The sequence below is a fragment of the Grampus griseus genome, assembly GCF_964374135.1.
Source record: "Grampus griseus genome assembly, chromosome: 12".
NCBI classification, from domain to species: Eukaryota; Metazoa; Chordata; class Mammalia; order Artiodactyla; family Delphinidae; genus Grampus; species Grampus griseus.
Window position 1 is genome coordinate 25,474,706 of NC_139006.1, and position 24,216 is coordinate 25,498,921.

The 24,216-nt window shown below is 58.5% G+C and overlaps 1 protein-coding gene across 1 annotated transcript; it reads left to right on the forward strand.

The window, feature by feature from the left end:
- Window positions 1-2,297: 2,297 nt before the first annotated feature.
- PPM1F (protein phosphatase, Mg2+/Mn2+ dependent 1F) lies at window positions 2,298-22,356 on the forward strand (the record flags this gene model as incomplete). Its single annotated transcript, XM_082667706.1, has 8 exons — window positions 2,298-2,339; window positions 7,100-7,342; window positions 12,317-12,438; window positions 15,763-15,965; window positions 16,489-16,677; window positions 18,701-18,844; window positions 20,794-20,887; window positions 22,049-22,356. The coding sequence occupies exons 2-8, from the start codon at window positions 7,101-7,103 to the stop codon at window positions 22,354-22,356; spliced, it is 1,302 nt and encodes a 433-aa protein (XP_082523832.1). The 5' UTR covers window positions 2,298-2,339; window position 7,100.
- Window positions 22,357-24,216: the final 1,860 nt, after the last annotated feature.

Here is a 24,216-nt window from a genome sequence, read left to right on the forward strand (position 1 = left end):
AGGCACCTGGAAGGCAGGAAGCCACCAGCTGCCTGCCACCAGCTGTCCTAGGTGGGAGGAGGCGGCTGGGAGAAGCCTCCCTGGATGTTGGCCCTCACTCCCACCCACTGCCCCGGGCCAGACCCCTGCTCCCCACTTGGCGTCTGGGAGCGGGTCTGAGCGTGGGGCCTGCACCCTTAGGGCCCATTCCCATTTCAGTTCTCAAACACCCGTCCTTTCAGACAGAGGCAGGCAGCAGTTTACATGAGGGAATCGCCCACGTGCCAGGTGGAGAAAGTACCCCACAAGCCACACCGCCCTGCGGGCTGCCTGCCACCTGCCCCCTTCCCAAGCCTGCTCTACCCGAGGGGCACTTACGTCAGGCCTCCACACATTGGGATTTCACCCTCTGCCCAGGCTCCACCGCAAGAAGAGGCTCCATGAAACACCTCTCGGAGCCTGTGCAAGGGGCAGTCAGAACCATGCTGCCCACACACGGACCACTACCTCAGTTGTAGATTCACCCTAGAGGCTGGAACTCAGGGGCCGGGTGGGCTGGGTGTTGTGGGGAGGCTCCTTTCCCAAGGGCAGGAGCGGAGCTGGGAGCTGAGGCGGAATGGAATGTAGCGGGGAGGGACTGACGGAAGCCACAGGGCACGAGTCGGCTCACCGGCTCACCGGCATGTCCTTGGCCCAGCACCCGCCAATAGGAGGCAAGCTCCTGGCCAAGCGGCAGTGTCTCGCTTCCCCGTCATCTCCCAGCACCAGCCTTGAATGGAATCAGTGCTCCGAGGAGTCTAGTGTGGGCCCTGCTGAGGAAGCCCATGGGTATGTCAGCATTCATGGGCTTTGCAATGTGGAGTCCTGTCCCAGGATTGCCTCACCCACACTGTGGTTCTCAGACTTCACCCTTTACTCATTCTGATGCAAGTGGTCCTCGGCACACTGAGAAACACTGAGGCGGGGTCGCACAACAGCACTAGGAGATAGGTTGGTTGCTATTGTCCCCGTCTTTCTGGTAAAGAAACGGCACAGGGCATCTAAGGAACATGTTCAAGGTCACAGGTCCTAAGAAGTAGCCGCGGGCCTTGCTGGGGTCACCATGGTGGTGGACAGGTTATAGGGTCTAGGAAGGTGTGAGGAGGAGAATGGGATGAGCAGCACCCGCTCCACCCTGCTTCCTCTGCCCAGGCACCCCCTACCTTCCACACCCACCCCCTCCCCAGACGGTGTCCTTTCATATCTGCCAGCTGCTTGTTCTCCAGACCCTCCTGTTAGTGAACCTTAGTTCCTGGGATGGACAAAAGCCATGTGTGGGCCTGGAGGTCAGGTGGGCAGGGCCCCAGTGGGGCTTCTGAGAGCTCTTCCTCCATAAAAAGTTTAAATTATGCTTTACAATTGCATTGATATAAAGATGAATATATTAATATTATATACTAAGACATTTTCTTTGACCTAAAAGTTCATTTATCTTTTCTGGCGTTAAAACATTTTCTGGGAATTCCCTAGCGGTCCAGTGGTTAGGACTCTGTGCCTCCACTGCAGGGGGCATGGGTTTGATCCCTGATTGGGGAACTAAGATCTCACAAGCCGCGTGGTGCAGCCAAAAAATATTTTTTTTTCCCCTGGGCTTCTAAGGTGGCAGAAAAATGACCCCCAAAGATGTCCAGGTCCTTGTCCCTGGAACGGTGCTGTTAGATGACGTGGTGGAGGGGAGTCAGGGCTGCAGGTGGGATTAAGGTTGCTCATCTGATTTTAAAACAGATTATCCTGGGTCATCTGGGTGGCCCAAGGTCATCACAAGGGTCTTTTCGGTCCTGGCTTTGAAGGTGGGAGGGGCCATGAGCCAAGGGGCGGGGCAGTTAGAAGCTGAAAAAGGAGGGAGAACCTTCTCCCCTAGAGCTCCCAGAAAGGAAGGCACCCTGATGACCCTTGAACTAGCCCATTGAGACCTTACTGGCTTCTGATCTTCAGACCTGTAGATATTAAATGTGTGTGTTTGTGGCCATTGGAAGCTAACCGTCCCTAAAAGTGTCGTGGGCCCTCGGCAGTGTGGGCTCGCATCCCTGTTCTGCTGCTAACCGTCTGTTGACTGCGCAAGTTGCCTAATTTCTGGGCACCGCCCCATCTACACAGCCACCACAGGTAGAGACCTGATGCAATGGCCGGGATGCAGGCCGCAGGTGCGCTCGTCCTCCGGGTGGGGCTGCCGGCGCGCGCAGCGGGCCGCCAGGAGGCAGCAGAGGCCGGCCCCTCCCGCCTGGGCCCGACTGCGCCTGCGCGGCGTCCGCGGTGGCCGGACGGGAAGTGGGCGGGGTCGGCTGGGAGCGGCTAGAGGGCGCCTGGCGGCCGAGTGGCAGGTGAGGACCGTGGGGACCCGGGGTGCAGCGGGGCGCGGGCGGGGTGCTGACGCGCCCGGGGAGGCTCCGGCGGCGGCGCCAGGGGTGCAGGGGCGGGTTGGGGAGATGAGGAGGCCGAGATGGGGAGCCGCGAGGGGCTGGGAGCCGAGTGGGGGCTGAAAGCGGGGGCGGCAGCCGGGACCCGGGGAGCCCGGGGCGGGCTTGGGGGCTGCGCGCCCAGGGTGCAGCGGTGGGGGTTGGGCTCGCGGGGGTGTGGCCGAGCCGGGGGGCCGAGGGCCGTGAAGCAGGATGGGGTGCTGAGGGTTGACGTGCCCCCAATGCTTGGGCTTCCTCCTTCCCCTCCGCCCGCATGGGAGCATCTGGCCGGGCCCCTGCCCAAACCCCTACCCCAGAAGCCCCCGCACCTTTGCCCGACTGCAGCTCTGCCCCAGCGCCTCCACCCCTGGCCTGCCCCCACCCGGCCCTCCCCCAAGCGTATTTAAGGTGTTTTAGTTAAAGCCAGTGCTTGGGCTACAGCAGCTTTAGCGAGACGCGTATGAGATTGAACCTCCGGTAGGGAGGCCATGGCTCCAGCAGTGCAGCTGTGTGACTTCAGGCAAGCCCCTTAGCCTCTCTGTGCAACAGGGAGATATGGCAGCTGATTGTAGGGATTTTAGTGCAGGGCTTAACATAGTGGGGCCTAGTCAATGGTGATGGATGCCTCCCCGCAGCCTTCCACTCAGCTGGACACATGTCTTGAGTGACACGTCCTGAGTGACACATCCTAATGACATTCCCTGGCACGAGTTCTGTGGGTGAGCTGTGCTCCCACCATGGGAGATAGAACATGAAGCTCACTGCTGGCTTTTGTGCCATATCCGGCCTATTGTCACAGTTCACTCTTCCTCCTGCAACTGAGCTGGAAATGACAAAGGCGTGGGAAGACCCCACCTGATTCCGGCTTTGCCATTTCCTGCCTGTGTGGCCTCAGGTTGCTGACCTTCCCTGAGTCTGTTTCTTCACTGCAACCTGGCTGAGTCCAACAGCGTGTACTCAGCATAGTTGTGAGAGGTAAACAGGATGCAGGCCACTCTGCAAACCTCCACACGTTCATTCCTAGAATTCCTTTGTGACATGGCCTGAAGCCAGCCCTGTCCTTAGGACCTGTTCGCTGCCCACCACCTTTAGTAGAGTGTCTTAACTTCCTCTTTCAAGGGGCCAGGCCTCAGGCTGCACCTCCCAACCCACACCATCTGCTGCAGGGTGTTGGGAGGAGGCCGACACCTTCCCTCTGCCCACATGTGCCAGCAGCCGTGCACAAAGGGGCCTTGCACGGAGGGCTGTGGTACAGCCGAGAGACCGGGTGTGGGAGTACAGTTTATAATCTTGTGAGAAGTCAAGCCTGTAAAAAGTGACATTTGCACAACAATGTGAACGTGCTTAATGCAGCAAAACTGTACACTTAAAAGGGTAGAATGATAAATTGTATGTTATGTATAGTTTACCATAAGTGTTTTAAAAAGAAAAAAATACATATGTGGGAAAATATCTGGAAGGGTTTCTGCCATACTCTTCCCAGTGTTTGTTTATGAACAAAGGAATAAGGCTCTCTACTTGCAGAAAAATGTTTGCTGAAAAATGTTTGCAGAAAAATGTTTAACTGTGAATACTTTTGTAACAGTGATGCAGTTTCCCTTCCTAAAGATTGCTGTTTCTCTCTTCACTCCTGTTCTGAAATCAAACAGGACTTGACAAGTATCTTGTCCATACTGCCGAGAAAAACACAGTTGTACAAACACACATTGGTTGAGCTTCGAAGTCAAAACGGTTAACCTGGAGGATAATAAATATTTTAAACGGAAAAAAAAGAAAAATGGGCTTTTACAAGTCAGATGCGAGCAGAAGTGCTATAGAGCCGTGAAGACGGCTGTGCCCCAGCCATGGGGATTTCAGCAGAGGCAGGGCCGGAGCTCTCAGGGCTGCACCTGGGCGATGGGCGCAGAAATGAAAGAGGGGCCTGGGAGCGGCCAGCCCCAGGGTCGGCGGCCCATGAGGGGTGGGCGGGGTTCTGTCCAGTTAGCAGCCGGGCTCCGCAGTCCCACCTTGGCCTGACTGGGACCCTGGCTGGGTAACTTGGCCCTTTCGCTGATGCCTCGCCTGAAAGGTGAGGGTAATAACACGGGGTATTGGGGGGGGGGTGCAAGAAGAGGTGGCAGCGGAAGTGCGCTCAGAGGGTGGCGGCCCTGCAGTCCCCTGGCGGGTATTAGCTGCAGCACTGTCATTCCTGCTGATGAGCAGTGCAGAGGGGCTTCGTTCCAGGAGCTGGAGGACCTGGCCTCAGGCCACATTTGGCCAGACCGGTGGAGCAGGTGGCAGTGGGGGCTGGCGGCCCAGTGTCCCTCCCACGCCCCCCCTCCAGGTCCTCATTCAGGAGTCTCCCCCCCACCCCCGCCCCAGCTTCTCACCAGCTCCTAGGTCAGGACCCCCACACCAGGCCCAGCCCCGCCGCATCCCCCCATCTCACTGCCTGCCTGCTGGCCTCCATCCTTCTTGACTGGCTCCTCAGTTGGTCCTGGGAGAGCTCAGGGCTATGGTCCTGCCCTTGCCCCTCCTGACCCTCCCAGGGCTGCCTCTGGGCCCCTTTGGGCAGGAATTTCTCCCTCGCGCTGTCATCTCGGCCCCGGGCTCATATCAGCTGGGGTAGGTCACAGATCCAGGAGCTGGTTGAGAAGAAGATGGCAAGGAAGGAAGTTACTCTTGTCCCTTACCCCACTGTCCCGGCTCATTTCCTGGCCCTTTGTTCTGCCAGGCTATGCGAAAACAAGCCTGGTAGGTCCTGGTGATGCCCACCTGTCTAGCAAAGGCGGGGCTAGGCCAGGCCATGAGAGTAGCAGCCCTCACCCCTTAGGTACACAGTCATGCCTGGGCATGGAGCGGTGGGCACAGGGGCACAGCGGAGACCAGGCCTTGGTGCTGCAGAGGGGGGGGCTCCCAACCCACCGAGAAACAGACTCGGGGGACTGGGGTCCAGGCCCAAGGAACAGCATCCCAAGGCTGGGAGGCAAGAAGGAGGCCCCTGCATCCCCAAAAAAACCCACCACCATCAGCGAGGTTGAAGGTGAAGGGCCTGAATTCGGTGCTTTGCTTTCGGCTGTGGGCCCTCCCATGCGCCCTGGGAGGTCAGTGAGCACCATTTGACCCTAATCACGTATCTAATGAGCGTGCTTTGGGCCACCAGCAATTTCAGGGCCTCGTATTTGTTTGGACTCAGAATTGCAGGGGAGCTGGGGCCAGTGTTGCCTGGGACAGCTCTGCGTCACTCACATTTCTCTCCTCTATGCAACAGGCCAGAGCATTTCACAGGCAGAAGAGGCAGCTTGGCCTCTTTCCCTGCCCAAGGGTGTCTGAGCTTCCTGGGAAGTTCACGCCACCTTCCTGTTGTTTATCGTTGGCTCAGGCCCGCCTGGCTGCCTCCTCCCTGCCCTTACCACCCCCACGGCGCCCGGCCCGGCCCCTCATCTCACAGTCTCGGACCCTTGTGTTTATAACGCAGTGTCTAGCTTGCTCTCACCTGATTGTTCTTTATCTTACGTCCTTCATTTGTTTCCCTGTTTGTTTTTTGCGGCCTGGAGCTGTGTTGTGTCACTCACTTGTGAGCAGACAGGAGGGATGGCCATGACTGGGAGCCTGTCCCCAGAACCTTCCATCACAAGCGCCCCAGTTCCTGTGTTATTCATGTGTGTCTACTTCAAGAAATTAACTTCCAATTCTCCTCGCTGACAGATGAGAGAGGTTTTGTGTTTGTTTCTTTCTTTCTTTGGCCGTGCCACGTGGCTTGTGGGATCTTAGTTCCCCAACCAGGGGTCGAACCCAGGCCCCAGCAGTGAAAGCGCCGACTCCTAACCACTGGACCTCCAGGGAATTCCGTGTTTCTTAATTCTTCACCCTTTGCTCTCCAGACCCTCCACTGATGACACATCTTACTTCCCCTTCCCCCTCACCCCCATGCCTGCTTGTCTGCTGTGTCCTGTCTCTGTTCTTCCAGGAGACTTGTGCTGAGTTAAGAGCTCTGATCCTCAGTGGGCAGTGAGCCCCCTGTATCCCCCATCCTCCAGCCCATTTGAAGCCCAGAACGGTCGGGGTGTTTGTGGACATGGACAAACCTTTTAAGCCTCAGGAGGCCTGGGACTCCTCCTGAGAGGACTTATAAGGCTTGACCATGTCCCAAAGGCCCTGACTCTCCTGGGTTAACCCTCTGCTTCCCTCCTGCCCACACGCCCTCTGTACGATGGCCCTGCCACCGTGCCATCAGGTAGCCCTGCCCCGCTCTGGGCATGACTTCCAGGCTCCCAGGCCCAGTGGCATCATCTCCTCACCTTCCTGCTGCCCAGGTCCGGCGTCAGGTGGAACCCCTGCTCTGGCCGTGTCCATCTGCCTCCATGGCCTGGCCCTGGGTCCCTCTCCTGCCTGCCTCTGGCCACACCAGCCGTCCTCTGCCAGGAACATGCCTTCCTCCTCCTTCAGGACATCCCTCTGCCCCGGGCTCTGTCTCCTGAAGCCACTTCTCTGGGCTCCCCCAGGTCCCCTCTCAGGGTTGTCCCTCCCACGTGGGCCCCGGAACTGTGTGTGAGGCCCGGGGGCCCCGCCTTTCTGCCTGGAGCCCCGAACTTGGTGCGGCGCCTGCCCCTCAATGCTTCAAGGGGAAGCAAAGAAAGTGAGGCGCTCAGCACTGTAGGGCGCCAATCGACTGTATTCTTGCCAACCCTCACGTCTCTCCCCAGAATGAAGACCAGTGACCCAGCAGCAGCCCCCCAGGATGCTCTGGGCATGGCCTCGGGAACCCCACAGCAGAACAGCCAGAAGGCAGAGGAGACCCCCAGCTTCCTGGACGAGCTCCTCCGCGACTTCCCAGCCCCGCTGGGCCCAGAGAGCCCTTTGCCATGGAAGGTCCCAGGGACGATGCTGAGCCAGGAGGAGGTGGAAGGCGAGCTGGCTGAGCTGGCCATGGGCTTCCTGAGCAGCAGGTGAGCGGTGTGGGTGCCGGGACAGTGGCCCAGGATGGAAGGGGGAAGGGAGCACAGGGCACGACCCTCACCCTGGCTGCCTTCACCCCCTGCCTTCCGCTCCTGCTGACTACATTCTGTGCAGAACTCCCCTGCCAGCCCCGTGGGTTTCCCAGAGCAACAGAAGTGCCCCGTCTCATTGTCCTGGGGGCCGGAAGTCAGGGCCGCTCCAGGCCTTCCTCTTAGCTTCTGGTGTCACCTGGTCCTGAATGTGCCCTGACCTGTAGACACATCACCCCAGACTGGCTGTTGTTGTCACCAGGCATCCTCCTTGTCTGTCTGTGTCTCTCGTCTTCTTGTAAGGACACCAGTCCTGTTGGATTAGGGGCCCTGCTCCTGTGTGACCTCATCTTATACCTGCCAAGACCCTAATCCCAAACAAGGTCACGTCCTGAGCCACTGGATTAGGACTTAAGCGGACCTTTCCGGGGGACACAGTTCAACCCCTGATGGATGCTAGCAGTAGGTCCCATTTCTATCCTGTCTCGCAGTCAGGGAGGCAGAGGCTAAGAGACTGGCCTGAGGCCTGGCAGTCCCCTGGCCACCAAGACCTGAGAGGTGGTGGCACTGTCCCTGTTTCACAGGCCGTGAAGACAAGGTTCAGAGAGGGACACGCCCAGCTTGGCAGGTGTCGGGGGAGACGTGCACCACCGGCAGCCACAAGGGAGGCTCATGGGTGAGGGCTGGTGGGTCACTCGTCCCCTGTGAACCTCATCCCTCCCCAGGGGCCGCACCCACCAGTGCTAGTCACTGGGTTACCCCTTGTGCTGGGACACGCCCCAGCCTCTGCGGTGGCGTTCCGTGTCCCCAAGTGCTCTTTCTTCATGGCAGGTCAGCCCCACCCTCTCGCACCCCTGGGGCACCTGCTTGGTGGGACCCGAGGCCCCATAACAGTCAGAGATAGGAACATAAAGGCTACGGGCCCACTCCAGGGCCGCGTCCATGGAGCTCGGGGGAAATGCCAGTGACCTGTCCCTCGGTGTGGTGTGTGCAGAGGGCGATGCGGGCTGCTTTGTTTTGCTTTGGGAAAATATTTCAGAGGCAGGTGCCGTAAAGCAGATCAGTGGAGCCAAGCGGGCCTGGGGCCTGACGAGGCCACATTGGCGGTCTGGGTGCTGGATGTGGGAGAGACGAGGGGCTGGGAGTGCAGAGGAGGGAGAGCCTGGCACCCACCAGGCACCACAGTGGCACTTGGGGGACAGAAGGAACATTGAGGGGCCCTGAATCCCCAGCAGCCACTGGGCAGGGCTGGTGCCCCTGCCAGGCATGAGGAGGGCGAGAGGACCTTCTTGCGGGCAGGGCCTTGGGGGGTGAGTTTAGTTATGGGGGAGGGCGGGTGCCTCAAGTTTCCCCCTCAAGTAGGGGGGAACTCTCAAGGTGGAGCGGGGCCCCTCAAGGCCGAGCAGCGGGCGAGGCTGGGGGAGTGGGGAGAGCGCCAGGCCCTGAGCACAGGGGGTGAATGAGCTCCCGTTAATTAGCAGATGACATAGCAGGCCTGAGACCATCGGTGATCGGCGAGAGGCCAGGGTTCACAGCCCCAGAGCCTGAGGCTGGCAGGGGTGGTGCAGGTGGGCCCCCATGGCCCCTATAGGCCCCCCATGAATCCACCTTGAAGGATTTTTTTTTTCTTTTGGTTCCGCCGCACAGCTTGCGGGATCTTAGCTCCCTGACCAGGAATCGAACCTGGGCCCTTGGCAGTGCAAGCGCAGTCTTAACTAGCCAGGGAATTCCCAACCTTGAAGGAATTTTAAAGTCTCATATTTTCCAGCCATTTTAATGGATTTATTTTTGTCTTTCCCTAGTATTTCTTTACTGTGTAGACACAGATGTCACACGTGTCACACGTCTACACACGTCTGGCGGTCGGGGCCCCTACCCTCATGTCCCAGCAGCTCATGTGCAGGCTCTTGGCTATCCAGGCCCGAGTGTGTTGGTCCGCGGGGTTTTTCAGGTTGTAAATAGAATCCTGTGTGAGACTGTCCAGGAGTCAGATCACGAGGTCGGGACTGCGGTGATTTACCTCCAGTCCTCCCCTTGTGGTCAGCGGTCACCTCTCAGGTCCCTAAGTGGTGCGTCCCTGACACTGTGGCCACTGATGTGCGTTTTCATTTCTGCTTCTAGACTGGTGGCTCCTTGGAAACCCCGAGGTGGCCAGATAAGAGCGGTTCTTTTTTCTTGGGTACCTGGTCCTGGTCTCCGAGGCATCGCTGTCATCTTTAGGGGCCTCGGGGCACCAGGCAGGGCCCCTGGATGAGACGGGAGGGCGGCCAGGAAGCCAGGCTGGGGACCACATCCAGGCATTGTCCTCTCCCCATGGCCGGAAGCTGCCTCACTGCCCCCAGCGCTGGGAGCAGAGGTGCACTTCTCCCCGCCCTGAAAAAGGAAAGCCCAGAGGCTGGCAGGAAATCCCCACACAGCAGAGGAACACACTTCTCATGCCTTGGCTGGTTGTTTTTCTTTTTTTTTTTTTAATTAATTTATTTGTTTTTATTTTTGACTGTTTTGGGTCTTCGTTGCTGCGCGCGGGCTTTCTCTAGTTCCGGCAAGCAGGGGCTACTCTTTGTTGTGGTGCTGGGGCTTCTCATTGTGGTAGCTTCTCTTGTTGTGGAGCATGGGCTCTAGGCACGTGGGCTTCAGTAGTTGTGGCACGTGGGCTCAGTAGTTGTGGCTCTCAGGCTCTAGAGCACAGGCTCAGTAGTTGTGGCGCACGGGCTTAGTTGCTCTGCGGCATGTGGGATCTTCCCGGGCCAGGGCTCGAACCCGTGTCCCCTGCATTGGCAGGTGGATTCTTAACCACTGTGCCACCAGGGAAGTCCATGGCTGGTTGTTTTCTAAAGGCAGGTCCAGAGGCTGCTCCCCTGAGTCACTATCTCATTTTAAAAAATGACAAATTCATCCCAGTAGATCCCTAAGGCCATCTGTAGACACACACCGGGACGCCCAGAGGGATGTGCCCACCCACCTGGCCCAGACTTCGGGGACAGGTCAGGATGCAGGATGAGTCCTAGAGGCTGCAGGGACAGCTGGGGGATGGAGCCACCCCTTATACTCGGGGAGCCAGGGGGCTCTGTGGCTGGAGCGGGCCCCCGAGGCTGGGGGCTAGGCGGGCAGGCCCTGGAGCCTGTGGAAAGAATTTCCTATAGTGCTTCCCACTGGCCTCGGTCTCTCCACCCCCCGACCTCCCGGAGCTGCCTAGTGTCCCTCTTGTCCCGTACTGGAGGCTTCCCATCCCCCCTTGTTTGCTTTCCGGCTCCTGCCTGCACTGACCCTCAGCTCTGCTCTCCGCAGCCTGTCTGACCTTGGTAGCAGCCAGCGAGGTCTTGCTTCCCAGACTCGGCCCCAGGTGGCACCCCTGGGGTCACCCCACTTCTCCAGCTGCTCCGGCTGCTCTCTGCCCCACCCCTTTCATCCACCCGGACCACGTGCCCACTGGCCACAGGCCTCTTGACCTCAGTGGAACCTGAGACTCACTGTGGACCCGCCCGGTCCCCTGCCCAATGCCTGCTCTGTCCCCTCCCATCCACCAAGATGGCCCACCCTCCAAGATGAGGCCAGGAAGTCTAAAAAAGCCCAATTGCAAGACGGGAATAAAGACGCAGACCTACTAGAGAATGGACTTGAGGACACGGGGAGAGGGAAGGGTAAGCTGGGACAAAGTGAGAGACTGGCATGGACATATATACACACCAAATGTAAAATAGATAGCTAGTGGGAAGCAGCCGCATAGCACAGGGAGATCAGCTCGGTGCTTTGTGACCACCTAGAGGGGTGGGATAGGGAGGGTGGGAGGGAGGGAGACGCAAGAGGGAAGAAATGGGGATATATGTATATGTATAGCTGATTCACTTTGTTATAAAGCAGAAGCTGACACACCATTGTAAAGCAATTATACTCCAATAAAGATGTTAAAAAAATTGCAGTGTATGCAAAGTGCAATAAAGCAAAGCACAATAATCAAAGTGCAAAAAAAATTATATAAAATTTAAAAATAAAATAAAAATTAAAACGCCCAATTGGATTATATCATGTCTCTCTTCAAGCCACACCAAGGTCATGCTGCCTCCCCAGGTTCCCCTTCACCAGCTGTCCCAACAGCCTGCCTTGCCCAGGGACGCCCTGGGCTGCACACAGCCTGATCTTCCAGACACTGCCCATGGGTCCCACGCTCCCTGGAGTCCTTTCCTGGGGCGTACGTGACAAAGCACCACGGGCTGGGCAGCTTAAACAACAGAACCGTATTGTCTCAGGATTCTGGGGGCTGGAGGTCCCAGAGCAGGATGTCGGCTGGGCTGGTCCCTCTGGCGGTTGCTGGCAGTCCTCGGCTATAGGCTCAGCTCACCAGTCTTCACCTTCACAGAGCATCTCCCTGTGGGTCTCTGTCTGAATTTCCCCTTTCGATAAGGACACCAACATTACTGCATTAGGGGCCCAGCCTACTCCAGTGGGACCTCATTTTAACTCATTGTATCTGCAGCGACCCCATTTCCAAGTAAGGTCACATTCTGAAGCACTGGGGGTTAGAACTGTAACATACACATTTTGGGAGACACAGTTCAACTTATAGGACTTCCCCAACCCCCAAGGGTCCCCAGCTGGTATTGGGTACCAGGAGCTGGTATAAGGCTGGACGTCAGGCAGTTTGGCCTGGCCACTGTGACCAGCAGAGAGGCAGCTCGCACGTCTGTGACTCCCCCTCCCCACCAGCCCCAGTGAGGGCCCCATAAATGGTACTGCGTGGATGGCCGTCCAGCACGAGGACCAGAGGCCGACCTGCCTGTCGTGGGTGCACGTGGAGTGTGAGCGGTCACCGCTACCTCTGGAAGGGCCTCCGGCAGCAGAAAGAGGCTGGGGGTCTCTGCCTGGAGTGTGGGGCAGGCTCTGGGGTGCTGGCTCCTGCTGAGGAGCCAGCCCCTCACTCCGGGTTTGTGCCCCCAGGAGCGCTCCGCCACCACTTGCTGCCTGCCTGGCCCACGAGGCAGTTTCCCAGCTGCTGCAGACGGACCTTTCTGAGTTCAGGAAGTTGCCGGAGCAGGAGGAAGAGGAGGCCCCTGTGACCCGTGAGTCTCCCTCTTGGGGCCCTGGGCTTATTGGGCAACACTCTCCAGCCAGATGGGGGCCAGGCTGCAGGGGAGTGTCAGGGCTCACCTGGCCCCCCTTTCCTTTCCCGTTTTTCTGGTGGACAGAGGGGTTGTGGGCAGCGCCGGGCTCGTGTGCTTACGACAGGGTGTCAGAGACCAGTCACAGGGAGAGACCTCCCCAGCATGGAGCCAGCGGGGTGAGCGCCGCAGCCCGGGAGACAAACAGCCCTGTCCCGGGTCACACAGGAGGAGCCCGAGGTGCCAATGGGCCTCACCCACACGCTCTTCCACTTCAGCGGGTGACAAGTGGGTGTTGATGCGAGAGCTGGTCCCGGGGTCCAGTGGTAGAAAACCCAGAGCTCGGGCCGTGTCTCAGCTGATCCAGGTTGGGACCCTTGTCAGGTGGAGACTTGAGGGTCCCTGAGAGCCTGGGGAGGCGCCACAGAGGCCTGTGTCCTGTTCCGGGGACAGCAGTCAGCGGCCAAAGGAGCCCAGGATGGGAATGAGCCTTGGATCAGGCAGGGCCCTTGTTTTGCAGGCCTTTCTGTCCCTTTCTTAGTAGTTCCTTCCAACTGTATTCCACCCAAAAGTCGGTTCACGTTGGACCAGAACTGCAGAGAGCGAGAGCCTGTGGGCCAGGCCCTGGCAGAGTGCTGGGTGAGCCCCGCCTGAGCAGGGTCTCAGTTCCTCCACACCTGCTGGAGAAGGTGCGGGGCTGTGGGCCAGTTGGGATGCAGAGAAGCAGGGTGGGTCCTGGGGCCCAGCCCTGGGGTGGGCAGGGGGTGGGGGGCATGTGGGGCCTCAGCAGATTTCCCCTCCTTTGCCATTTCCTATTGGACAGTGTTGCTTTATTATTGTTTGTTTTTTAATTGAGACATAATTGACTTGTAACTGTAACTTAAGTGCACAATGTGTCGATTCGGTCCTTTTATGCATCGCAGATGGTTACCTGACACCTCCACCACTCACATAATTACTATCCAGCTATGTCCCTTTAAACTCGGCATTAATGCCACATGGAGGGCAGAGCCAGGAGGGGGGGGACACACGTGGCCTCGCCCCCCACCCTGTTCTCTGGCTCCCCGCCCGGCTGCGTTCCAGCCCAGCCCAGCCCAGCTCCGAATTCCTGCCCTGAGGCTGTGCGGGTGACAGACCGCCTTTGTCCTGTGCAGAGCCTGCTGCCCGCGCGGCCCACAAAGGGGCGCCCCGCCAGCTCCGCCCACGTCCAGCGGGAAGTCAGCGCCACCTGCTGGCGGGAAGGAACTGCGCAGCTGACACCCTAGAGCCAGGCCTGGGGGCCCTGCGGGCTGGGGAAGGGGAAGGACATCTCGGCCGGCCCTGCCCTCCAAGCAGGCCTGGGCCCGCCGCCCTTAACAGCTCACCCCTGTCATGGGAGTAGAACACAGTCAAATCAGTCTATCGAAGCCATTCTTGCAAAACTGGCATTACTCGAGTGTTATAATAATCACTGCCCTGGGACTTCCCTGGTGGTCCAGTGGTAAAGAATCTGCCTTCCAATGTAGGGGACGCAGGTTCGATCCCTGGTCGGGGAACTAAGATCCCACATGCCGCGGGGCAACTAAGCCCGTGCGCCACAACTACTGAGTTCATGCGCCTCAGTGAGAGAGCCCGCGTGCCACAAACTACAGAACCCACACGCCCTGGAGCCCATGCACCACAACTAGAGAGAAAACCTACACGCCACAACTAGAGAGAAGCCTGTGCACCACAACAGAAGATCCTGCATGCCGCAACTAAGACCCAACACAGATAAAAATTAATTAATTTTTTTAAAAAAGAATCAACTCCTGAGGGCGGAGGTATGACTGAGACCTCTGTGTGGCCGGGCAGGTGGAGCCTCCAGCCGCCCCGCCCTGCCCCAGCAAGCAGTTCCCTTGAGCGGCCTCGGCCTCGGGAGTCTGTGGGCCGAGGTCCTCCTTCCTGCCCTCAAGGGGAGGGGATTAGGCCCCATTCTCGAAGGGAGAAGTAGCAAAGCATTTATGGACGAATTTTAAAACCAGCTCCTGGTTGTAGTGGAATATGGGAAAAGCACAAAAAAGTGTCTTTAAGGAAAAGCCTCAGCCGCGGACCCAGCCCTGCGGATGCCCACTGCTGACCTTATGGGGTTTATGCCTTTCTCGCCTCTTATCTTCTGGGCCCAAGCGGGTCAAAGGCTTTTCACGTTCTCATGATCAAACCATATGTGTAATTTCCTCTCTTTCTTTTTTTTTCACATTTTTTCTTAATATCATTTTTTTTTAATGTCGTGACATGAGCATCTCATATGCTTGCAAAGTCTATTTCTGTTTCACCCTTTAACTTTTTAAAGTTAAACTCAGGTAACCATAGCCTCGCGTGCGGTTGTGAGAAATAACAGTGAGGGACCCCCTGCATCTTTATCCTGTTTCCCTCAATGGTAACATCTCGAAAACTAGTGAAATATCACGACTAGGATCGTGACGTAATCTCATCCCACAAGGATGTCGTGTTACGACGTAATCTTATCCCACAAGGATGTCGTGTTACCTTTATGGCTACCGTAATACCCCCTCCCCACCCTAACCCCTGACAGCCACCCATCTCTATAATCTTGTCGTTTCAAGTATGCGTATAAATGGAATCACATGGGATTGGCTTTTTTCACTGAGTGTGGTTCCCTGAGATTTGCCCAGGTCTCTGTGTGTCAGTAGCTCTTTCCTTCCTTCCTGTGAGCACTGTTCGGGGTGCGATGTTTGGGAGTTTATCGTTCACCTGTTAAAGGGTGTCTGGGCTGATTCCAGCTTTTAGCTGTTGCAGATAACACTTCTGGGACCACCGGGCGCATGTCTCATGTGAACTAGGCTCCATTTCTCTGGGATTTGAGCCCCAGGGTGCAATTGCTGGGCCGAATGGCAGTTACGTGTTTAGTTGTGAAAAATAGCAGCTTAATTCGTCACCGGGAGAACAGACCATAATTTACTCTGTTGTTGGATGTATATTATTTCTAATTAATGCACAGTTATAAATGATTCTGTACTTGTTCTTAAATTATCTTTGCATATCCAGCTCTTTCCTTGGGGTGGGCTCCCATGAGGGGCGTGGCCTCGCCATGTTGAGGTGGGGAGGTGCTCCTTGTGTGTGTTGCCAAACCAGACACTTCTCATGCTGATGACGCAGGCTGTTTGCGCGGTTTCTTAGGCTGCTGTGCTCAGGAGGCCCTGGGCGGCGACGGGCTACAGGGCCCACGGGAAGGGGGTGGAGAGTGGGGAGCCCCCGAGGGCCTGCGGTGGCACTTCCCTAACAGCCCCCTTTCCTACGCCTCAGTGCTGGATGCTGCGGGCCTGGCGCGGAGCCTCTTTGACCGGCTCTGGGAAGTGTGCAGCCAGTGGCAGAAGCAGGTGCCCGTGGCTGCCCGGGTCCCGCAGCGGCAGTGGCTGGTCTCCGTGCACGCCATCCGCAACGCCCGCCGCAGGATGGAGGACCGGCACGTGTGCCTCCCTGCCTTCAACCTGCTCTTTGGCCTATCGGTGAGTGCTCTGCCTGGGCGGGGAGGGCCGGGCGGGAAGTGGGAGGTTGCAAGGGCGGGGGAGGACCCTGGGTGCCAAGCAGGGCTGCCGGCTAGAGCCGAGACAGGAGGGATGGCCACGGCTTCCGTCAGGAGGCCAGGTCCCAGCGCTCCTGGGCCTGGGCAGCCCCCAGCCCCTGGCTTTCCCGGCTGAGGGGCTAAGGAACGGGAGGCCCCAGTACCACATGCACCTGGACCCCTGCTTGCTGAGCCTGCTCTCCCCACCCACTGGGAGCCACCTGGCGCCTCTCCCCTCATCCCATGCTCCCCCCAGCTGGGCCCAGAGCAGAAGTTGAGGCTCCCGAGGGTCATCCTCTCCCAGACCCCCCAACGTAGCCTGTCTAGTGGTGGAAACCGTGCTGTCCCGCCACACCCTGTCCCAGAAGTGCCCATCTCCACCCTCAGACCAGAGTCTCTGGCTAGGTTGCGGCCTCAGTCAGGCCCAGGGCTGGCAGGACTGTGACCCCCACCACGCTCCCCACCAGGACTCTGTGGACCGTGCCTACTTTGCCGTGCTCGATGGCCACGGAGGGGTGGATGCTGCGAGGTACGCATCTGTGCACGTGCACGCTGTCGCTGCCCACCGACCAGAGCTGCCCACTGACCCCGCGGGGGCCCTGCGAGCAGCCTTCCGCTGCACCGATGAGATGTTCCTTTGGAAAGCCAGGCGAGAGGTGAGAACCATGGTGGGGCCAGAGGGGCCAGGCCTCACAGAGGGAAGGAAGCCGAAGTGGCTGGTGCTGGCAGAAGGCCCTTGCTCAACCCTGCTGGCAGTCGTGTCCTTTCACTTGTGCCTGGAAGGGGGCTTGAATAGAAGCAGTGTGAGGCTGCCCCCACTCCAGCAGAGGGTGTGAGGGCCTCACGGGGAAGGGCAGCTTGTCTTAAAATGCACCGAGGATTTCCTCCTAATCAGGTACAGTGGGATGACAGATGCAGAGGCATCTGCCTGTGGTTCCCAAGAGACGCCACCCCATGCAGGGCCACATGGGGAGCACCAGGGTCAGCCAGGAGACCGAGAGAGAGGAAAGCGTGGCCCCAAGGCTTCAAGGTGACCTCCGTAGGCAGGCACGTCACAAGCTGAGGACCAGATAGTTTGAATAAGCCTGACAGGCTCTGGGCTACGGGGTGGTCCCCAGCCATCCAGGCCAGGGAGATGTTGGCCTGGCAAGGGACCCTGGCTGAGGACATGGGCTCAGACCACCTGGCTTGTGCAGAAAAGGCACAGTCCCTGGGGAGACATTTGCTTTCTTTAGGAATTAGCCCTGGGAGGGGTACTTTCTTCAGGATTCAGAAGGCCCTTGATTTGTCTAAACATCGTAAAGTACAGAAAACAAAACACAGCACTGATATAGGCAGACCTCAGATCTTGCAGGTTTGGTTCCAGACCACCTCTGTAACATGCATATTGGGATAAAACGAGTCACATGAATGTTTTGGTTTCCCAGTGCAGATAAAAGCTATGTTTACACTGTACCCTCATCTATAATCGTGCAGCAGAATTACGTCTAAAACAACACAGGTACCATAAAAAACACCTTATTGCTAAAAAAATGTTAGCCATCATCTGAGCCTTCGAGTTGTGATCTTTTTGCAGTAGGAACATCAAAGATGACTGATCACAGATCACCATGACAGAGAATAATAATAATGAAAAAGTTTGAAATATTGCAGGAGTTACCAAAATGTGGCACAGAGACAGGAAGTGAGCAAATGCTGTTGGAAAAATGGTGACAATAAACTTGCTCGAGGCAGGGTTGCCACAAACCTTCAATTTGTGAAAAATGCACCATCGGCGAAGGGCAATAACGGGAAGCAGCAACACGTGGTCCACCTGAGGCTCCCCACCCCCCAAACACCTCCCCCCGGGGAAGTCTCCCTAGGCTGCTGGTGTCGGCAGTTACCACTATGAGGCGTTTGTTTCTGAAAGAAGAAAGGACGCATCCAGTCCCTCTGTGACCTTACTGCCCACTGAACCTCACCTTGGAACCTCGGGGGTCCTCCTAGCAGGGTGGATACTAAGATCGTGTCCCTTTCTGAGATCGAGAAACAGGCCCAGAGAGCTCAGGCCTGGCCCCGTCAACAAGGCTGAGGAGGAGACGTGGTGGGGGCAGGAGGCATTGTCATCAGATGCTCTGAGCACAGACCTCACCAGAATCAACAAGGCTGGATTTGAATCTAAACAGAAAACCTTCCAGGTCTAAGACTGTGAGGTGGGAGCCCCGCCAGCCGGGAGCTCAGAGCTGCTGCTCTAGTCAAGAAAGGAGTCTCTTAAGCAGAGCTGTTTAGTTTAGGCTCTGTTATTAAAAACACCTTTGCCGATACGTAATTAACATGTAAGAGACTCCACTTGTCCAAAGAGTACCATCTGGTAGGTTTTGGCATGTCTATGCCCGTGTGCCCCTCACCATGATAACAGAGGTATTCATCACCCCCAAAGTTTCTTCTATCTTTGGTCATCCCCGCCCCTGCCCCCCAGCTCCCCAGACACCCACCTGTCTGCTTTCTGACACCGTGAAATGGCAGAGTCTGCTCTGCTGACTCGATGTAAATGCCCCTTTCCTGCTGCCTGGTCCCTGCGTGCATCGGTCTGTTCCTGTTTCCCGCTGAGCACTGTTCCGGGATTGGTGTCTGGCCAGCATGGGGCGTGTGCCTGTGGCGGCCTCGCCGTCCTCACCCACGTGCACCCTCTCCCTGCAGCGGCTGCAGAGCGGCACTACAGGGGTGTGCGCGCTCATCGCCGGGAACACCCTGCACGTGGCTTGGCTCGGGGACTCCCAGGTGGTCCTGGTGCAGCAGGGGCAGGTGGTGAAGCTGATGGAGCCACACAGACCTGAGCGGCAGGTAAGGGGCCCCCAGGCAGGCAGGTGGTCAGGGGGACTAGGACGTAAAGGGGCCCTGGACCATCTTCCCAGGAAACTCCTGGTGCTCCTCCAGGGGAGGGCTCCCTGCCTGACTCAAGTGGCTGGGGGTCCCAGGACGTAAAGCTTGGGGCTTTAGCTGCCAGGAATCCCGCGCGAGCCCTTCCTGTCACAGCAACATGGAGCCCAGAGCTGCGGGGGAGAGCTGGCCCCTCTGCCCAGCAGGCGGCGCAGTAAGGAGTTAATGGGCAGGGTCCTCTCCTGCACACAGGTGGGGAGTGGTCAGCCACCTGGGCTGTGGGGGAGGAGGGCTTCAGGGAGGAGGTGACGCTGAGTCGGAGATGGAAGGGACCAGACTTGGGGCTGAAAGCTGCAGGGCATGGACAAGCTGTTGGGAGATGCAGAAATGAGAGGGAAGGAGGCAGAGCCGGATCCCAAGGCAGGTGTGGGCCCGGCAGGCCAGGCCTGGGGTCCAGGAGAGAGCAAGTTAAGCCAGGACCGGCCGCTGAGGCACTCAACGGCTGCTGCTCCTGGGGCAGGAGGCACTTTGGAAGGAATCTGGTGGCTTCTGGAATGATCGGACCAGCGGAGGGCAAGCTGAGGCCTGGGTCACAAAGATGCCACTGTAGTCGCCAGCCAGCTGTGGGGAGGACCTGCCTGTCAAGTCAGGAGGGAGAAGAGGGAGGCCAGGCTTTGGGATGGGGAGCCAGAGAGGCCTCGGGCCTCTGAGAGGGTGGTGATGCCTTTGGTCTGAGGGCCGGGGAACTCGGGGTGGGATGTTCCCTGGGAGTGCAGGGGCTGTTGGGACACCCCGTGAAGACTGGAGGGGCTGGGGATATGGGCCCGGGGGCCACGCATGGAGCTGCAGGGTCTGCAGTGGGGAGGGTGTGGCAGGAGATTGAGCGAGTCCCATCAGAGATAGGGGGGAAGCAGGAGAGCGCAGCCCTGTGGCAGCGAGCATAGGAGGAACGGCCACCCGCCTGGGCCCACCTGCCAGGTGAGCCACTCAGCCCCTCAGCCCTGGGCGAGTGGGCAGGAGGTGGGGCCGGTGAGAGGAAGCAGTGGGCAGGGAGCCTTGGTGAGCCAAGCTGCTGGGAACCCACCCACCGGCCACCAGCTCTGGGCTTGCCCTTGGGGAGGCTGTTTCGGGCAGGTGGGAAGGATGAGGTGAGAGGGCAGCCGAGGCGGTGGGTGTCCCAGGAGACAAGAAGTGAAGATAGGGGTGCCCCGAGCCCCAGGATGCCCCAGCCTTGTACCAGGTGAGGTAACAGAGGTGGGAGCCACAGGGGAGGGCACGAGGCAATGGGGTTTTGCTCCAGCACAGACGCTGTGTTACCGCCCTTCAGGCAGCAGGCTCACACCTGGGAAACCTCTCCTTCAGGGGAGTTTATAGGACCGAAACGGTTTTTAGGACTCATGGCTAGACCAGGGCTCTGTGCTGTCCTCTTAACGCCTGGAGCACCGTCGTCCTTTGTGGAGCCGGACAGCGCCTGGATGGGGGTAGGGGTGGGGTGAGAAGGACAAGAATGCAGGGGCACAGGGCTCGTCCAGGGCCTGGCTCAGGTTTCATCTAGCTCTGCAGAGTGGCCGCAGGTACACATGCTTGGGCCATTGAGGGAGGCACAGCATCCCCACCTGGACCCCGGGGCTCTGGCTCTTTCTGCTGCCGTGAGCATTTCCTGGACCCCAAAAGGCTGCTCGGGGACTGGCCGTCCGTCTTCATTGGCACCATCACCTGCTTAGCCATTCCTGCATCTTTGGGATGATTTAGGTTGTTCATCATTTCTCACTGCCTCACTAAGGCTTCCCTTGGGCGTTGATCAGAGCCGCGGCTCCCAGTGCTGCCTTGGAACCAGCTGGTCTCCCCTTGGGCAGCGCGGGCACGCCATCGGCACACGCGGCCTACCCGGCCCACCCTGGCTGTCTCCGCAGGACGAGAAGGACCGCATCGAGGCACTGGGTGGCTTCGTGTCCCACATGGACTGCTGGAGGGTCAACGGGACCCTGGCTGTCTCCAGAGCCATCGGTAAGGAGGTGAGGGGTTTGGGAGGGGGCCCCAGGGCCTGGGAATGTGCTCACCGGGTGGTCTGGGAATGCAGCCTCACCTGCTCATCAGTCAGATTGCAAAAGGGCTCTGGTGAATCCAGAGCACGGGTGTAGCCACCTCGGAAACTTGCATCCTGCACAGATAATTGCAGCTTGTTATGTTCATTAAAACAGTTTCTCAGAAAGATCTAGGAGGAAACCCTTGGCAGTTACTGTATGTGCTAAAGGTAATTTTTAATAGACAGTCTATAAATGAGGCTCACCCTCCCCTACCCACCTTTCACGCTGATGATTCTTTTTTCTACCTTAAAAAAAAAGTGAGAAAAACGGCACCTCTCCCCCACCCTATCTCCTGTGGCTGCCAGGCCTTGGTCTGGGGCTCAGACCTCCCTCCAGGGCTGAGAAATCGTTCCCTTCCTGCTCCCGCACCACACCCTGAGACGTGGCCCTGGCCCCTCCAAGCCTCCTGAAACGTTCTGTGCTTCTTGACACACACGGTGCCTTCCTTACAGCTGGACCCCAGGAGGTGGCCCACATGGAGGCCAGGAGGGGTCAGGCTCCTTCCAAGGGGACCGGGACTGGAGAGGGGACCACTGGGCAGCTCCGTGTCAGGGAGCAACATGTCTGGCTCGTGCCCTGGGGAGAAGTGAATGTCAGGGCCACAGCGGGGGAGGAGGACCAGCGGGAAGCCCTCAGGGGAGGCCTGAGCAGGAGAGAAGCCCAGGGCAGGATCCGGTGGAGGCTGTGCCCTGTTCTCTCCTGCGATAGGGGGATGGGAGAGGGTGCATGGGAGGCAGAGCCAGCATCCCGACTCGGCCTAGGTGCCCGTTGGGTGCGCAGGGAGCCGCAGGGGCTGGAGAGGGCCAGGGCCACACCCGGACAGCATCCTCGGCCTGTGTCCCCTCTGAAGTGAGACAGCTCTTGTAGGCAGCTGCCCTTGGCCCTGCTGGGTTCTGACTCTGCCCGCAGGGACACAGGGCAAGTCTGTCGCATCGCCCTGCTCTGTTCCTTTGGAGCACTTGGCACCCTGCGAAGCTACCTTTTCACCCTGTGTTGGAGGCGGGGTGGCTACAGGCAGGCCGGGGCCTGGGGAGGGGACAGCTGCAGGGGCATGGCCCTCACGATTCTCTCCCACGCCCAGGGGACGTCTTCCAGAAGCCCTACGTGTCTGGGGAGGCGGACACGGCCTCGCGGGCGCTGACGGGCTCCGAGGACTACCTGCTGCTGGCCTGCGATGGCTTCTTCGACGTGGTCCCCCACCAGGAGGTGGCCGGCCTCGTGCGGAGCCACCTGGTTGGGCAGCAGGGCAGTGGGCTGCGCGTGGCTGAGGAGCTGGTGGCTGCCGCCCGGGAGCGGGGCTCCCACGACAACATCACGGTCATGGTGGTCTTCCTCCGGGAACCCCGAGACCTGCTGGAGCCAGAGACCGATGCTGTGCCGAGAAGCTAGGAGGTCCGGGCCCCCCGTCCCCGTGATCCTCCCCCGCGGATGCCTTAGGACACGGCAGGAGGTGGGCAGGTGACGCCACTCACGGCCTCTGGCCCTGCTTGCGTCACCCCATCCTGGTGGCTGCCAGGGGCATCGCCTGCTCACAGCAGACGGGGTGACAGTGGGATGGCAGGATGTCCAAAGGAAGTCCAGGAAGGAGACCTCACGGAGGAGAAGGGGCCCAGGAAGTGGACAGGCTCTGGGCCCCATCGGGCAGGGGTGGGACCAGAGGCTAAGGCGGCGGCCACAGCCAAACCAAAGACACTGGGCATGCTTGCAGGGTAGCAGGATTCTGTGTGTGGGACCTTCGGGCAGAACCAGGAGCCACAGACATTTTCCAGTGCCTGGGTGTCCAGCAAAGTTTTCCCATCCACCCCTCACTGCCCGTCACTGGGAGGACTTGTATGGACCAATGTTCCTGTCTGGTCCTGGTGCCCAGCAGGTCCTGGCCGAGCCAAGTGGCTTCCCAAGTGGGGAGGGTGGCCTCATGGGGAAGGGGGAGGCGCCAGGGGTCTGATCTGCGGTGCCCACTAGTGACCTCCCTGGTTCCCGCTCACCCCTCGTGCACCAGGGAGGGAACACTCAGACAAAGACACGTGTGTCTTGTTTGTGGGTTTTTTTTTTTTTCCAGGGAAAAGTCTAATTCAGAAGCAGTATTTCAGGTTTTGTCCTTGTTCTGTCAGTGCCAATAGGACCCGTTGTGTCATATAACTTAAGCAGAGCTCAGCACTTATTTTATTCCTTAGAAAACTTAAGAATTGCTTTTTTTTTTGAGAAACTTCTTTTGCAGTATTACTGGATTTTTTCCCCCTAGATCAGGATTGAAACACACTTTTCCAGGTGGTGTAAATAAGCCATTCAAGTGCCTTAAACAGCTCTAGGCAAGGCTGGAACTGCCGGGCCTGTGACGGGTTCTGATAGCACGTTTCAGTTTTTTCAAAAGCAGGATTTGTTTTGTCAGAATGGTATAATTCTGGCCAGAATTCTTCCCGGAAGAGTTCTTTCTGCCTTTGTGATGCGCCGATGAGAACGTGGGCTGGGCCTTGGGGCTCCAGAGTCGGGGTGACTGTGGCCCTGCCTCTCACATCTCTGACTGGACCCCAGGCTGAGGGACTGAGCTCCGCCAGTGGGCAGGTCCTTGCTGCTGTTTGGAATGTTCCAGAGGTCTTGTGTGTTGGTAGTTGAATTGGTTTCAACAGGAAACACACCGAAGGGGCTCTGCAAGGCCGAGGCAGCCTGAGGGTCTCCGGCTGTGTTTGGAGGCAGGGGGGATGCCACGGGGAGTCTGTCCTGCTCTGCCTGTGGGTGGCGGCCTCTGCTGCCTTGCTTTGGCCGCAGCCCACCTGCCTGCTGGCTCCCATTGAGTGGGTGTAGGGTTGGAAGCGCAGGGCCGGGCAGGGGCTCCAGGCAGAGGTCAGGGCCCAGGGAGAGGGGTACTTGGTGGGAGGACCTGGACTCCCTGTGGTGGGCAGGCTGCCACAGGCAGAGGCTAGCAGGTCTGGGAAGGGCAGTGGGTGGCTTAGCTGAGGCTTTAGAGGATGTCACTGAGGGGGCTTGGTGCCGGGTCCCTGAGGCTGCAGGGTCCCATGGAGGCGGTCAGAGTCCACCTGCAGTAGGAGGGCCCAGGAAAGGCTATGCAGGGCGCACCGTGATCCCGGCTGCACTGAGGGAGCCTCTGCCCCCCTCACCCAGGGAAGGGAGGGCAGTGAGAGCCCCTCCTAAGGCCAGTCCCCAGGAAGCAGCGGGACGCCACCTGCAGGCTCAGCGTCGTCCCCTCCTTCCCAGCAGGGATGCAGCGGCTGAGACCACGAGCTCAGGGGC